The 16,576-nt window shown below is 42.9% G+C and overlaps 1 protein-coding gene across 1 annotated transcript; it reads left to right on the forward strand.

Annotated features, from left to right (window-relative positions):
* The first annotated feature begins 496 nt into the window (after window positions 1-496).
* LOC147693298 (vomeronasal type-2 receptor 1-like) lies at window positions 497-16,322 on the forward strand. Its single transcript, XM_086935908.1, has 3 exons — window positions 497-516; window positions 2,728-3,019; window positions 15,468-16,322. The coding sequence occupies exons 1-3, from the start codon at window positions 497-499 to the stop codon at window positions 16,320-16,322; spliced, it is 1,167 nt and encodes a 388-aa protein (XP_086792034.1).
* The last annotated feature ends 254 nt before the right edge of the window (window positions 16,323-16,576 follow it).

Genomic DNA, 16,576 nt, shown 5'->3' on the forward strand with positions numbered 1-16,576 from the left:
GAGCCAACAATAGTTTCTTCTCTGCAAAGGCTCTGTCAGCCGCCACCTGTTTGGCCTCCTTCTCAATCTTTTTCTCTCCAGCCTCTATTTTTATTCTGATCTTCTGTAGCTTTAATTCTCTCTGCTCCCTCCTCTCCATCAGCTCCTCTGAGGATGAGCCACAGGAGTAGACACGGCTTTCTTCTCTCATAGGGAGCTCAAATCCAGAGGGCTGCAGGTGGTTCCTCAGAAGAGCCATTCTAAGGTTCCCTCATCTCATCACTCTCCTGGGGGCTGACTTCTGTCCAGGCCCCCTCGGACTTTTGAAAGTTCACCTTCTTGGTGTTTCCTTGGACAGGTACTCCCATCAGCTTGCAAAAACTTTTCAACTGAGCCACTGTGTAATCTTCCACCTTGGCCAGCTCAAACTCCATGACTCCAGTTGTAGGACAAGCCAGAGACATGATGTAGAGGACAAATAAACATGCAATTCAGGGAAAAATAAGAAACACTTGAAATGGTCTCGGATGTGGATGGGTATTGTACACCTAGTTACTATATGGCACCACACAAACACAAGTCTTATCGTCACCGCTGATCACCCATGTTAGAATTTGGGTCTTCAGCTGGTAGAGGGTATGCACCATGTTAAAGTAGGGACCAGAATCCTAGTCAGGGTAAGTCACAACACACCTTAAATTAGCATGCACTCATCTTCTGGTAGCTTGGCACATAGCAGTCAGGCAATATGTAAAGTACTTGTGCAACAGTTGCCCGCCAACCGCAATTTCTGTGGCATTAGCAACAGTCACAAACAACTTTTTGTCCATTTACTGGTGCCAACGTCTAAATGACTTACTCCCTCAAATGTGTTGTCCTTTGTTTAAGTTTACCTACTTGAGCCATAGCTTGCAAGTTTCAGAATGTTATGTATCACATTGCCATGTTTTCAATTCGCTTAAGTGTGACATTCCATGCCTTACGTGTAACACTATGTGAGAAACAATTTTGATTAAAACTAAGGAGAAAAATCCCTGTAAGCACAAATGGGAGAAATTATAGCACTTGGTGCCATACAAAGTGATAGAATATGGGCCACTTTTTCTTAAAAATGTGCTTGAACTGAGGAAGTGCTGATAACAAGTAGAATAATGCCATTGATTTAAGATTATAAACACACAAAGGGGTAGAGAGGATAAAACCCAACACGAATAAACAAACAAGCAGTGACACAAATCGTGTGTTTTGAAAAACTGCCCTCACTCACACACAAATGTGTGACATGCTTCATCATCGGGTCTGCTTACAATACGCCCTGGCGTAGCCACGCACAGGGTGGAGCATAGGGAGGGGGAAACACAAAATACAATATACAAAACAACACAAAAGGTGATAAGAAAGTGATAACCAGATAAGTGTTATCCTGAGACTGGGTATGGTCGCGGCGTGGGCACGAGTGGTGTTCGGACCTCCATCAGAGCAGTTGTGTTCTTTGGAGCTCCCCCCGCCTGGCGCTTGTTCGAGTTTAATCTACCAATAAACTCGTATTTGTACCACGTGATGGCGGATTTTACCTCCAAATGGTTTTTGATCCACTGATCTTTTTTCCCCATTACATTTCCTGACTGAGGTAAGGGGGAGGAATAGACTGGGACTGGTAGATGTCCTGAAGAAGACCGACGTGACCTGTTCAGTGGGGGCACTATAAGACGGTCGAAACAGGTTGGCTTTTGCAGTCTAAGGAGGGGTGTTTTGGGAACTTGATCTTCTCTAGAAGCACTTCCCATCCTTCACCATTTTTAATCCTGACCGTGGGACCTATGAATAAAGGTCTGACCGGTATCCATGAGCCAGTTTTAATAGCACGATCTATCCACTGCACTTTTATCTATCACCATACCCAGTCTCAGGTTAACACTTAGCTAGTTATCACTTTCTTGTCACCTTTTGTGTTGCCTTGTATATTGTATTTTGTGTTTCCCACTCACTATGCTCCGCCCTCTGCGTGGCTACGCCAGGGCGTTTCGTAAGCAGACCCGATGATGAAGCATGTCACACACATTTGTGTGTGAGCGAGGGCAGTTTTTCAAAACACACGATTTGTTTCACTGCTTATTTGTTTATTCGTGTTGGGTTTTATCCTCTCTACCCCTTCGTGTGTTTATATGCTATACCAGGGGGTTCGGGGTAGTGGAGTTTTGACCCTCTCCCCTTTTTTGTGAATGATGATTGATTTAAGATTACCTGCATCTGCAGGGAGCCGGGACCACCCACCATCAGCCTAGTAAAACAGTGCACACCATCCTGAGGTTTAACCATAACAGCTGTTAACTATTCCCAGGTACTGGTAGCTGCTAAATGCTGAGCCTTTCACAGTTTTCACACTTCTGGGCACACAAAAACAACTGTTGCTGAACACAGGGCAACACCCAAATTGGGTGGTAAAACGTTCCAGTGAGGCAATACGGCAATGACTAACAATGTGCGTTAGTCTGACCCGTGATGCGTGGAAGTCGGCAGAGCTGTGTGAGGTTACCTTTGTTCATAGAGCACAGAGTGAAGTAGCAAGAGTGCCACAGGCCTTAGAGCAAGCAAGGGAAATGCCACCCAGACTACTGTTTGAGTAGTAAAAACAGCAGTAATCAGTCCCCTCATCCCTTTGGGCCCAGGTGCGACTGCACCTGCTGCACCATTGAAAGCTACCCCCTGAACAGAATACAGTCAACATCTTCTGCTTTTACCCAACAGGTTCCACGTTAGGTTTTATCGGGATGTTCTGGCCATGGTCTTTGCCCTTGAGGAAATTAATCATTCTCCTGACCTGCTCCCAAACATTACACTTGGATTCCAGATCTTCAACTCCTGCACCTCCAAGATCAGGGCCATCCAGGGCCTTCTGGAGGTGCTGACTGGGAAGCAGCGGCAAGTGCCGGGGTACCACTGCAGCCCCCACTCAATGCCACTTGGACTTGTGGGAGAAATACTGTCCTCCACGTCTGTTCCACTGGCCAGAATCTCAGGACTGTTCCATTTCCCTCAGGTAAGCAACATGCATGGCAGGAGCAAGAAATAAAATCACTGTTGGATACCCCAATGTATGAATGTGTTGGTGTTTAAATGACCTTGTGAATTACCCAGCAGCAAAAATAGATATATTAGATGAAGTTTGAATGGATTTTACCAGTTACTATGACAACACGGTGATGGCGGGAAACCTCTGGGCATGCTTCATAAAAATGTACTCAAGTGAAGTTAAGTCACAGTGAAGAATCTTCGATTTGCACCCATGCTGTTCTACCATATTCACAATGTTTTGCACTGGGGCAAACCTGGGCCTATCATGTTTAAGGGGCTCGGCGGAAAGAGACATTTTGCCGTCTCTTATTTCATGTAAAAAGAACATTAATAGGCACAAGGCCATATTTCAGCTCAGTGAGAAATGTTATTTACCTACTGCTCGGGTTTTTGAAGTGTTCTGGGTGCTCAGAAGAAACTACTGGCTGTGCATGGGGTGCAGATAACTGGGGGGCTGGAACCTTGAAGTGCACTTTAACTAGTTGTCTCATGAGGGATAGTTCTGTGGCTATGTCTGTAGAAGTCTCAAATTTGTAGTTCTGGCTTGGAGACAGCTTTATCTAAGTCACCAGACCTATGTATGTAGAAAAAATCATAAATTAAAAGACAGAAGTATATTTATACTTAGTGGGGCCTTAGGTCAAACATCTCTAGGCATTGGTCTGTTCAGCTGCCATATACATTTTGCGTCCACCCATCACAGCATAGGACAATGGGTCAACCCACTTCAGCCATGGGTTCTTCTCACTGGGAGTGAGAGCACTTTTTCTCTGCACCTGTGCATGTCTGCTTGCAAAGTAGAGCAGTTCAGCGCGAGGGCTCCTAAGCCAATGTCTCCTTTCATTTCATGCGTACAAAATTATTTATTTTTAGAAAATGTTTTTATTTGTTGGGAAAATTGTGTTCTGCTTTTGGAAATGCCTTGTAAAAAAAACACATAAGATTCATCTACATTGAAGACTCAGCACCCTAACACCTTTTAGCTAGTAAATGATTTTCTTGAATGTTTATAGCAAGCTCGTCCTATAGCACAATATTCTTGCTCGTCCTGTGAAAGAGGAGCTGACCGGCAGCAAATAAAAAATAAAATGATAATAAAACTATTTTATGATTATAATTTTTTTTTTCACTTACTCAGCCAGTACACCGAGTCCAGAAGGGAAGCATCTTCTGTGTTGTAGCATCAGCAGCAGAAGCAGTCATGAAGGTGGTGGGTCCTGTATGTGTTCATGTGGGTTTAGCCGGCCATCTTAGAACAGACATACTGGGATGCACACTTAGACCACTCCTGCTGAGCTGTGTTGCACAGCCAGATGGAGAACCAGCACAGGCTCCCGGGCCTTAACTGAGTGGCATTTCAGCCCTCTCAGAGCAATCTCAGCATTTCTCTCATGCGGGTAATAGCATGCAAGCAACGTCTGGATTCAGTGGTGAGGAGAGAATAGAAGCACCAAGGTGGCAGCAACAGATACGTCGATTTTGTTTTACTGCAGCCTGCTGCCCAGGCATCAGTGTCAGTACACACTCCCTAAAATGGAAATGTGTGAGTTGGTAATCCCAATTTACAAACAAATTTAACCCCCTTATAAATCCCTAGTATACAGGTACCAGTGCGACCCAGGGCATTGCTGTTAAAGGGGTCACCAGGGCCTGAAGCAGTGTTCGTGCCACCCTGAATTACTCAAATAAACTACTGACAACAGGCTTGATATTGCAGACAGCATGTGCAGTGCACACTGCTCAAAATTGACTCTGCCCTCACCATGTGTGGCAAAGTGAATGCCCTATCTCTATTATATGTCAAACAAGGAGAGGAAAGCCTCTTAAATGCTTTATATTAAAGGTATGGACATGTAAGTGCAAGCCTATATGTCCCTACAGTGCCCTCTACCATTAAAGTACATTATAAGTGATAGAAGGTCAATAAGATACCATAGTCTGGCGCCCAGGCAAACCAGAGATTGGCAGTTCTTTTATGGAACTGCCTAAATATAACATGTTTTGTATCAAACAACGTGCCTTCTCATCCCTGACATGAATGTCATGCCAGGAGCGAGGTAGAATGCACTCAGGTGTCTACCTTAGAGGTAGCAATGCCCACACTTGCTTCCAGCAGAGGGGATTCTGGCCTCCTGCCAGGCAGTGTGAACATTTGCAGGAGTCAGGAAAAAAGGCCTGGGGAGAAAGGAGGTCCCACCTCCTTCGTCTCAGGCTGGCTAGTGAAGTGGCACATCAAGGAGGTGAGCTTCTAATGCCACACTGCATCTGATATGCATCCAAGGTGCTTCACGGGGGAAGGAAAAACCCTCCCCCTTCCCACAGGCAATTCTGCACCCCCAAAAGGCCCTAGAAGGCTAGCCGCACCTCTAGGATGGGTTGCCTGGTCTGTACAGCTGAGGTAGACTTCTGTCATTTTTTGAAGTGATAGAAATAGTGGGTTCTGGCTAGATAAGGTGACCTACGCCCACCCCCCTGTGTGATCACTTCAGGGGCAGATTAGCTGCTAGGGCTAGTAAGCAATTGGCTATTTGCACCAACACCCCTAACACCCCTAAATCTAGGATTTAAGGTCTACCCCTGATACCAGAACCTTAGTTCTTAACAACCTGCATCGATGAGGACAAAGAAGATACCTGTTTGGTTTCTGCAGCAACAGGTCTTGCACAAAGCAAAAGAGGAATATGTTGTCCCTATGGCAGCATTCCTGGAACTGCCTGATTGAGACCCGTGGTAGGCGAACTCTTGATTCCCACAGACAGCGGGACTCCTGAGAGAGCCTAAAGTTACAGGTAGCTACCACGTTCCCCGGGACCACCAACGCCTAAGTACCTTTTTCCAATGTTTTGTGCTGCCAAGCCTTGATGGTCACTATTCTGGCAGCTGACCATTGCAGTCTTTTTTGTGGTATCATCCTTTAGGTCAGCAGTTTGAAGCAAAATGGGTTTTGTGTTTGCTGTGTTCAAACTCTGTTATGAAGCTGTGGTGCTTTTAAGAAGGCGTGTGTGTGCACATGTGCAAATACACCTACATGCAGACACAAACACACATACACAGACACACACACCAATACACTTTTGCAGCTATGAAAGTGGCTCGAGATGAGAAACCTGCACAGTATGTCTGATGGAGCCAGCATATACAGATCCATGTGTATACCATAAACTATTCTTCAAATTATCATGAGCCTACCTTTAAAAAATACATGGAATACACAATATTTATGTACAAAAGGCAGAGGGTTGACACTGCCGGGCATATCAGCACACAATTAGCCCAGATGCATTGTTGTAAAAGCAGTGCATGATAACACTCACTTCGGTTGAAAGTCTTTAGTATTCACCATTGTTGGAGCAGCCAGTGCTTTGTATCCCTAAGTACGTATTTCAGGATTGTTATCCTTCTTCTCTAAACAGTAACAAGTAAACTTTGGGGGTGATGGCCATGGTGCTCACAATCATCTCGGAGCACAGGTGTATCCTAGAGCTCATCAGCCCAATAACTCATTATGGGGCCAATTACAAAAGAAGGAGGGGGCACACTTCCTGGCACACAATTAGCCCAAATACATTGTGGTAAATGCAGTGCATGATAACACTCACTTCAGGTTTTTTGCAACTTTGCAGAATTCCCAGATTTCTACAATTAATACATGCATGCAGTCAGTAAAAAAAGATTAAATACCCTTGCCTTCAAGTTAACATTCCACCTTAAGGTATGGTTATTAGTGTATGTTACTGCAAACATCCTTCTCAAATAAGGTTTCACATTTCCTTGAAGTGGATATCTCCAGTGAAACAAAGCCGAGTAATTTGTTTCAGCACTCAGGCTGACAGACATCTAGCGGGAAATACATCTCAGAGTCAGACAACAATGTCACTGTACTGGGTCATGCGGTCCCTCCTCTATGTCCGACTGCTTCCTGACCCACAGGGGGTATTGGCACAGTCAGTGACCCCCCAGTTTCTGATCACGGGGAAAAGCTCACTGCTGTGGTGGATCTCCTCTCTGCAGGACAGGGCCTCCATGCCCAGGAAATGCAGAAGTTCCAGCTGGTAGACAGATTAAAGGTCCACCAATAAAAACATATGCACGGTTAATTTAATTTGAGGCCACGCTCTGGGAGGCATATAAAATAGTTGTGTCTAGTGATGTGGGCAAGAGAAGGGCCTGGTCACTACTCACTAGAGAGGCTGAAACAGCTGCATCTTGATGTAAGGTATTTGAGGGCAGTAAATATTTAGTGGGAAGCCAACTGGAACACAAGAGGTTGGAACTTTAGTCACTAGGAAATATAGATAGTAGGAACCATTATGTAACCATTCTGAAATGTATGTTTGAAGTTTGGAACAAATAAGGACTAGTGACAGCAAGGCTTAGCAAGCAGCAAGAAAAAGTCAGGTGATTGCAGAGGTAGGGGCCAGCAATCAGGCACTGATTTCTGGAAACAAAGGGATTGATCTGGCAAGTCAGATCTATTTTGTGACCTTATTAGGACATAACAGGGCTAGATGTAATGAGTATCAAAGGTTTGGGCAGAAACTCAAGGTTCTGAATTTTTCAGTGACAGACAGGGAAGGAGTGGCGGTGGCAATTGTGGCACAGGAGCTGGCCATAAACATGTGGAATAACTGGTGGACCATATTCTACTGATGTTTGAGGGGGCCAGACTGTCAGGGGATCTGCTATATTATTTACATATGGAAACCCAGGAGCAATGACGGTCAGTATCATTGCTAATCATTCAATCAAAGGTTCTTGCAACGATACTAGCAATTCATTTACATATGCTAATAGAGCCTTCAATTCGATCAGATCAGTCTGGCTTCATACCACACAGTTCAAACTTAGGCAGCTGTAAAGATTTATGAAGTACATGCAGAAGTCCTGAATGATGGTGGCTCTTTCCCTGCATGCAACCAAGCCTTTGACTGGGTTGAGTGGCTTTCCTTCCATAGCATGGCTCCTAGCCCAATAGCCTCATGTCACAGGAGGGATATCTGAGCGCCTGGGATGAAAGGATATACAAAAGACATTCTTCTGCATGTTTGTGATCCTGACACATGCATTGACAGACTACTGTATATCTCTCAGGTGATTAGTAAATATACTGGATTCAGTGTCAACTAGAATAAATCAGTAAGGTATGAATCAATCAATCTGAATTTGTATAGCACAGCTTATCACCTGTGAGAGTATCCAGATGCCCTAAAATTCTTCCTCCTTGTTTCAATTGTCCTTTAGCATAGAGAACATAGGCATCAAACACCTCTGTATATTTTACATGCAAATAAGACAAAGTCCTTGAACATAAAATGTATGGAGAATTGAGAAAACTAAAATATATAGAACAATGACCCGCACCCCCTGTTTATTTTGATTGGTACACATTTTCCCCACTGAATGATAAGAGAAAGAAAATCCATTGTTTATTGTAATGTCTAAGCTGCTTGTTATCTATATCATTAGATGCTTATATTGGATTAACATGTATGCTACATCTTCTTTTGCAAGTAGGCAATGATGCTGACTGCATATTATTGAGTCATTCTCTGAACACTGACAAACCCTTCATATCCTTGAGTCAAGCTACCTCTTTAAAATTTTGGGAAGAATCCCAGCTGTAGCTCCGTGGTTTACAAACGCTTGGCATTTATATCTGATGGAGAAATTAACTGTGACAATCAGAGACCGACTAGTCCAGCATGAGAAAGTATAACAATCATTTCATTATTATGTCAAAAGATTAATCTCACGCATGTGCTTGCAAAACCTACCCCCACAGTTAATACTTACTGTAGGTTAAAGTCCATCCCTCTAACCAGTTGCTTGGTAGAGGTCCTGTCCTGAATGTATAGAAGTAGAAGTAGATGAATTGTTATATGGTATGGGAGTTGATGATGGTGGCTCAATTAGTTTTCTGCTACTTTATTAAACTGCGGATACTTCAATACAATCACTTCAGTCAAAAGGTAGAAAAGATGCTGCATGCATACAATACTCTGTTAAAACTGTACATCAGGTACATTGATACCAACCTGTAAGAAATTGTATTATTATCATTTCGGGTGGGCAACTGCCCTCATCAAGGAGAAACCCTCAAAGTTTCTAAATTCAGATGAGCTCAACCCCCTGGTAGCTATTGCACAGAGAAGACCAACTAAATTAGGGCAATGTGTAAAATATGTATGCAGAACCAAAACAGTAATAAAGAGAAAATGCTAAACAATAAAAAATACAAACTGATTTAGAAAAATAAAGTAACATTTATTGAACAAAACTACAGAAAAGTTACAACAATCTAATTAGGGAACCAGATATCTGAATGTTTAAAGGTTTAAGTATAAATACAGCCAAATTGCACAAACTGCCATTGATAGTCAATGGTCATGGTCAGCTGGGTCCTAGGTGCGATTTGAGGTTGACTGCGATGGAGCATGATTCAGTCACACCAACCAGGTTTTTCCTGGTCAAAGATTTTACTATTTGACATATCCCTTTAAGTTCCAAATCCCCATAGGAGTAAATTTCTAAAGCCCTTACAGGACGTCCCAGGATTTCTTAGAGACAGCATAGTCTAGTTAAAGGCCATTTGCCACTAGTCAGCTAGGCAGCTGTTGGAACATTCCTTTTGTAGCTTTTTGTGCCCCTCTAGCTCTAAAGCGAGATCAGCCTTATGACTTTTGAAGTCCACCACTTTGTCCTGGGTACAAGAGAGAGCAGACATAATCCTTTCAGGACTTAAACAGCAGGTTCAGTACTCTTCTGATTTTCTGCAGGCCCAGGAGTCTTCTTAAGAGGGTGCCCGGAAAAGCCATATTTATGCCTGGCATGAGCTAGTGAGTGCGATTGACTTCTGGGCCCACCCAATGGGATAAAAATTCCTAGGGTCCACCCAACCCACTTTAGGCATTTTTAAGATGGTGAATTATTTCACCCACACTAAACATGGGCTTTGAAAGTCCATTTTGAGATAAATATTGTACCCACAATAACCCAGAGACAGATGCCTGGTAGGACAATAGCAGAGTCCTTCTGCATCCAGACTGTGGATCCACAAGAATTGTTTTTACATTATGTTGACTCCCCTTTCAAGTGTACCACATTGGTTGTATGTACACCCAGAGACAGAAGTCTTGGAGGACAAAAGCAGAGTCCTTCAGCAGCCATAATGTGGATCCACAATAATTGCCTTGGCATTCTGATTCCTCCACTTTTAAGTGTGCCCCAAGTGTTAAATTGTAAATCCAACAGACCTCTTAAGCAGGATTGACACTCAAGCAGGATTTGCCATTGTAGTGTCAAAAACCCGGGTTCCACAGCCCCAACCTGCATATTTAGAGTATTCATTTTAGTCCATTCACGTCAGCCTATTGATTGCATCTGGGAGAAGTATCACACATATGTATGGCTAATTACTGGTTGGGAGAAGCTGAAGATCAAATACATCAGACAGGGCATGGTAACTTTCTAAAAAGCTAATGTTCCTTAATATTTATTAAAAAAAACTGACTTTACCATCAAATTGGATACTATTTCTAAGATTCAGTATTGAGATTTTAATCCATAATCTAGTGTTCTGCATAGGACTCTAAGATTGCCACAGTAAAAAATAGCGTTCAGGTGCTAGTCAATTTCTTTTAAAAACATTTCTTTATTTGAAATAAACCAAAAGAAATTCAAGCATTATCAGTATACATATTGCAGTATTATCTGTTCCACTTCATTGCAGTTTCATTACCTGAGCACGTAAATGAAAAACAGAAGTTCCATAGTTATTTTTCACTATAACAGGAGAAGAGAACGTATTTCAGTTACTGCTTCTCTTATCAGAATTACAATCCTGTGTCTGTACAGTCATCTCTTCTTTCTCTTGCACCATTGCCCCCCAAGCCATCAGTACCTCCGGAAGCTTATCATCTTTCCTAGTATTTCTCATGTGTTCTTCCTTAGCCATTGCCAATTCTTTTAAATCCTTCGTCCACTTTTGCAACTGGGGGCCCAGCGGGGTCAACCAGTGGAATACTATTCTCCTTTTGGCTACAAAAAGTCCCAATATAAAAAGTCGTCTACTAGACCTACGTTTGGGATTTTTAAGGATCAACCCAAGGAGACAGGATTTTATCTCTGGGGCTATCTTCCATCCTGTTACTCTGTGCAACTGTTCCAGAACTCCAGCCCAATATATTAGTATTATTTGGCAGTGTGTACAAATTTTGCTTGAATATGTTGACATCAGGGACATTTGGGTTCTCTGGATGTGTTTATCACATGGAGTCTCTTAGGTGAAAGGTAAGTCATATGGACTATGTTATATTGTATTTGCTTAAATCTTTTGCATAGTGATACTGTACGGATACTTTCATGGATTTTATCCCACTCTTTTGCTGTTATTATGTGTTCACTGACCTCTACTTTCAAGGGTTTAATCTTTTTGTCTACTATCAGTCCCCTGTATAAATGATAAACTAGTTTCCAGCCACCCACCATTGCAAATATGGTGACCAATGTATGTGTATACTCCAGGGCTTCTGGAAATGTCAGCCAACATTGCCAAACTATAGCTGCTATCTTGACATGCTGTTTAAATTGCCCCATCCCCAAGCTGAATGTATCCATCACGTCCTGATAGGTAACACATCTATTCCCTGGGTATAGGTCTGAGATCATCAGACTACCCCCCTCCTTCCATTTCCCAGTTGACATTCTTTGTTCTATTTCAGCTAATTGTGGTTTAACCCAGATGTCTGCTTCTGGTGCATAAGGTATCCCTTTAAGAATTCTTTTATTTGTTCTATCCTATATTTTGGCCATTAGGCCTATTAAAGGAGGATATCATTCCAGATGCGTCGTATTTGTCCAGAGAAGCTCTCCCAGCTGTCTCTCACCATAGGCACCCTCTAAGAGGGCTCACTCCCACGAGGGATCCGTATCTAGTCATGCAATTGCATGTCTCAATTGGGCCGCCAAATAGTATAGCTCTATGTCTGGAATTTCTAGACCTTCCTTATCCCACTGTCATTTCATCACCTCCAAGCTTACCCTACATCTTTTTCCATTCCACAGCAGCTGGGTGAGAAATAAGCATGGGCGGAAAATCCGTTCCGCTCGCGGATTTTGCGGATTTTCGGTAAATTTGCAATCCGCGAACTCTCGCGAATTTACCGAAAATCCGCAAATTCGCACGCAGCGGATTTTTTTTCTTGGTGATACAATATTGCGGCGTGCGGCGTTCACTTACCGCCATTCAGCGTTTGCCGAGTTGTTTTTCTCGATATTTTGCGAGTGCTGCGCCATTTTGGATCTTGCTGCGGGATCCCGCGGGAGTTTGGCGATGCATCGCGAGAGTTCGCAATTGCGAACATGTAGGTGCAGCGGGCAGCAACAATCTCGCACTCTCGAAATTACAAAATTTGCAATTCTGCACAAGAAATCCACTAGCAAGCAGCATAGACCTTCTGAAAATGATGATTTTTATCAGAATAACTCCTCAGGTTGACATTTGCCTGCACTTTTTTGGATTTGAGGCCTTTTGACTTTCTTTGGATCAATTTTTGGATTAGAAATCAACTTTCACAAGTAAGTTTGTTTGGGGCATTACAGTTGCTGTTCTGCAGAAAAACGAGTTTTGCAAAACTGAAAGCACTCAGCAGGTGAAAAAGTTCACTCATCATTAGTAACCATTCCCTGTAGTACTTCCTGAGGGGCCCCTCCAGAGTTCAGTTGCCTATGTTTGTTTGGGGCATTACAGTTGCTGTTCTGCAGAAAAACGAGTTTTGCAAAACTGAAAGCACTCAGCAGGTGCAAAAGTTCAAACTCATCATTAGTAACCATTCCCTGTAGTGCTTCCTGACTGGGGCCCCTCCAGAGTTCAGTTGCTGGTTGCAACAATTCTATGACCCTGCTCTGACCCTCACAGCAGGCTCATAGAATAGCTACAAGTAGGCCACAAAGGTCCTGGAAAAAAAAAATTGCACTGCAACAGAAAGCAAATTACAGATAAGGAAGCAGGTGCCAGACTGGAATTTTAAAACAGTGACACATTAATAAATCAACCCCAAATTAATTCATGTCAGTTGAAGCAGGGCAGGTGTGCTTGCTTTTCCCCCCATAATCTACAGTGATGAACCAGAGGGTGGCATTGATGTACCAGAGGGTGGCATGGGTGAAACAGGGTGGCAGTGGTGAAACAGAGGGTGCTGTAAACCTTTGATGAATGAACCAGATGTAGAAACAACATAGTCGCGACCGTTGCGAGCCGACAAGTAAGTTCGCAATTGCGAACTGGTACAAAACCCTCGCGAACTGGCAGAAACCCTTGCGAACACAAAAAAAACCAAAAACGCAAATTCGCGAGAATTCGCGGATTTTGCGGATTGAGAGTTCGCAAATACGCAAATTAGCGAACGCCAGATTCGCAAAATTCGCCCATGCTTAGTGAGAAGGACATCTAACTCTTTAAAAACTCAAAGTGGAATTTCATGGAATTAACCTTACCTTGTGTACAGACATGTGGGGAGTATCACCAGCTTGATTAAGGCGATTTTTCCCATCAGTGATAATTTGAGGATATTCCTGAACTTTATACTCCCTTGCAAGACTTTTAAAACTGTACCCATATTATATTCATAAAAGGTGTCTTTATCCCTGGTAACTCGTACCCCGAGGTAACTCACCAAGTCTTATTGCCAGGTAAGACCCATCCCAGGGGACCGGTACATCTCTCTCCCTCTATCTTCTTTATCAGATATAATTGTGATTTTTGCTTTTCAATTTGTAAAGCTGAAGCCCCGGCAAACCTATCCAATGCATGGAGCATAATGGGGATCAAATGGGTCGGGCGCCGCAAATAGATCAATACGTCATCTGCATGCAATGAAACTATATGTTCAGTTTGGCCAATCTTAATACCTTGAAACTACAGCTCCATCCTAAGGTGAAAGGGTCCCTTGCCCACAGGGTCCCCGATTCGGGTTTCAACATTTTCCGGGGACTTGTCAGGTAGGCCGTCTCTCCCCCGGAGTCTCACTCAGCTGCTTCTTCGCCGGTGTAGTCTGGCTACCTCCTGCTTCTCGATCCTGCTATGCAGGGGCTCTTCCAACACTGTTTGCCCCTGGGTTGATGCCCGTTCCACCAGGATTTATGAAGGATTATGTCATCTGAGGCAGGAACTCCGACACAACGCGTCTAGTTGGCCATGCTGTTAGGCCACGCCGCCCCAGGTGCTATTCACATATTCATATTTTCATTTTTACAAAGCCTTTTTCTAAACACCATGCACCTTGCCTTTTGAACCACAAGTACTAAATAGAGTGACACATTATTATTTAAAATGAAGGGGCCTAATTCACAAAGGGATGTGTGGAAACTCCTCACTCATAAAGCTACTGCTCTTAATCCCTTTGTGACTAGCAATAATCCAAAATTTAGACAAAAGTGTTAGTTTACATTTGTGATTTTTTTGACATGTTTAGCAATTTAAAAATCAGGTTGCAGTGGTAGCCCTGAACTATTTTTGCCCTGCCACTGTAGCGGATGGCACAATCAAAGTTCCAGGCCCTGGGTCCCATATAATAGGAACTTTTAGGAAATTAGAAGTATATCCCTTCAATTGCCTTTTCTTAGGGAGCACTGGAACTTTATAACTGTTTAGTTGGGTAAAGTACACGGAGTTCTATAGCTAGCAAAATAAAATGCACAGTAAAAGGTGAAAAATCCAGGGTGATTACGCAGAAAAGGATCACTTCCTACACTGCAATACTACAACTCATTTCAACCTTCTCTGGCTTGTGGCGCAGTTTTTCATTGAACCTTTTGAAATTATTTGTGACCTCTAATGCTATCAAAAATGAATTGTTAGTCTATCTGTCTTTATTAGGTCTGGGTATCTTTGTCTTCTCCATTACTACCTTCTGTAGCTGTGACTTGCCTAATGACATTTGTCCAGGGTAAAAATGATCATAAAATACCCTCACTTAACCTCTGGTCCCTTCCAGGCATGAATTTTGCAACTCAGTCTACCCATTATTTGTATGCATTACCTGGTGCTAAAATTGTAATTGGTGTGACCCATTCAGAAAAAAGTTTAGAACGTATATCAACACTGGGAATCTTTTCAAAATATATTCATATTAATTCAACACTCAAAACAATAACCAATGCAACAACATAGATTTTGTCACATAGGAAGAAATAATATGTTTGATTAAGTCTGTGCACATATACAACACAGAAAATACCTTTGTCTCTTGCTTCTCTTGCTTGCAAGCGAAGTAAGGAGGCACCTATAATTTCAGAAATCCTGCAGAACTAGGCTGTAAGTATGTGAGTTTTGTGGCATATGGTATTCTGACAAACTGTTAGAAATTGTAAGTGTGGAACAAGATCAATTGTTATCAAAATCTCTCTCCCTACAGATCAGCTATGGATCGGTGCTCTCGACTCTAAGTGACAAGCTCCAGTTTCCATCTTTTCTGCGCACTGTGCCAAGCAGTACCTTCCAGAACATAGCTCTGGCAAGGCTAATGGGATACTTTGGCTGGACCTGGATTGGGATGATCATCTCTGACGATGAAGTTGGAATGCTGGGAGGACAATCCATGAAGAGGGTGATTGAGCAAAATGGGGGATGTGTGGCTTTTATGGAAAAAGTCCACCAGAGCTATCCTAGAGCGAAGATACACAGCATTGTTAAAGTTTCCCAAAGGCACGGTGTAAAAGTGATCATTGTCCACAGCTCTGAAGTCCATGTAAAGATGCTGATGGAGGCCTTCTACTCACAGAATGTGACAGACAAAGTCTTTGTCTTCTCTGCTTCATTCACAGTGACCCTTGGACTCTTCCCGAGGCAGACCTGGCCATTATTTAATGGATCCCTGGCGATAGTCCTCCACTTCACAAATATGCCCGGCTTTGAGGAGTTTCTTACTCACCTTCATCCCTTACGAGATCCCAGTGATACATTTATTAAACTTTTTTGGGAGAAGGCTTTTAACTGTAAGTGGCCAGACACTAATGGTACCCAGGTAACGACTAACATAGAGAAAGATGGAAGGCCTTCACCATGCTCTGAGAACCAGACCTTACATGAAATGGTAGCACATCTGTTTGAGCTGGATGATCTTGGGTCCACCTACCACACCTACCTTGCAGTTTATGCATTAGCTCACGCTTTGGATTCAATGATGTCATGTAAACCTGGACAAGGACCCTTCGTCAATGGAGAATGTGCTGATGTCAATAACATTAAACCTTGGCAGGTAAAAGAGTGATACCCAAATATAACACAACAAAATATGACACATAGTCACTCTCCACATGTATGGTGAAATTGGCTAAGGCCGAGCTTGATTTTAGTTTTCAGAAAGGCCACTGATGAAATCCAGCAAATACATATTTTACCATTCAAGCAAATTTCCCTTTCTTCTCTTCCTTAATGAAACTACAAATCAAACCCCCATGTTAATTATGAATCCTCATATTTGACAATTGTAAGGTATCTGCCTCACTGTGTATCTTCTTATTA

This window comes from Lissotriton vulgaris, chromosome 8 (genome assembly GCF_964263255.1).
Source record: "Lissotriton vulgaris chromosome 8, aLisVul1.2, whole genome shotgun sequence".
NCBI lineage: Eukaryota > Metazoa > Chordata > Amphibia > Caudata > Salamandridae > Lissotriton > Lissotriton vulgaris.

Excerpts from the sequence above, each read along its gene's own strand:
- LOC147693298 (XM_086935908.1), top strand. The coding sequence starts at position 497 with ATGGTCTCGGATGTGGATGG. Across the intron at positions 517-2,727 it reads ATGGTCTCGGATGTGGATGG|GTTCCACGTTAGGTTTTATC; the intron begins GTATTGTACACC and ends TTTACCCAACAG. Across the intron at positions 3,020-15,467 it reads GACTGTTCCATTTCCCTCAG|ATCAGCTATGGATCGGTGCT; the intron begins GTAAGCAACATG and ends CTCTCCCTACAG.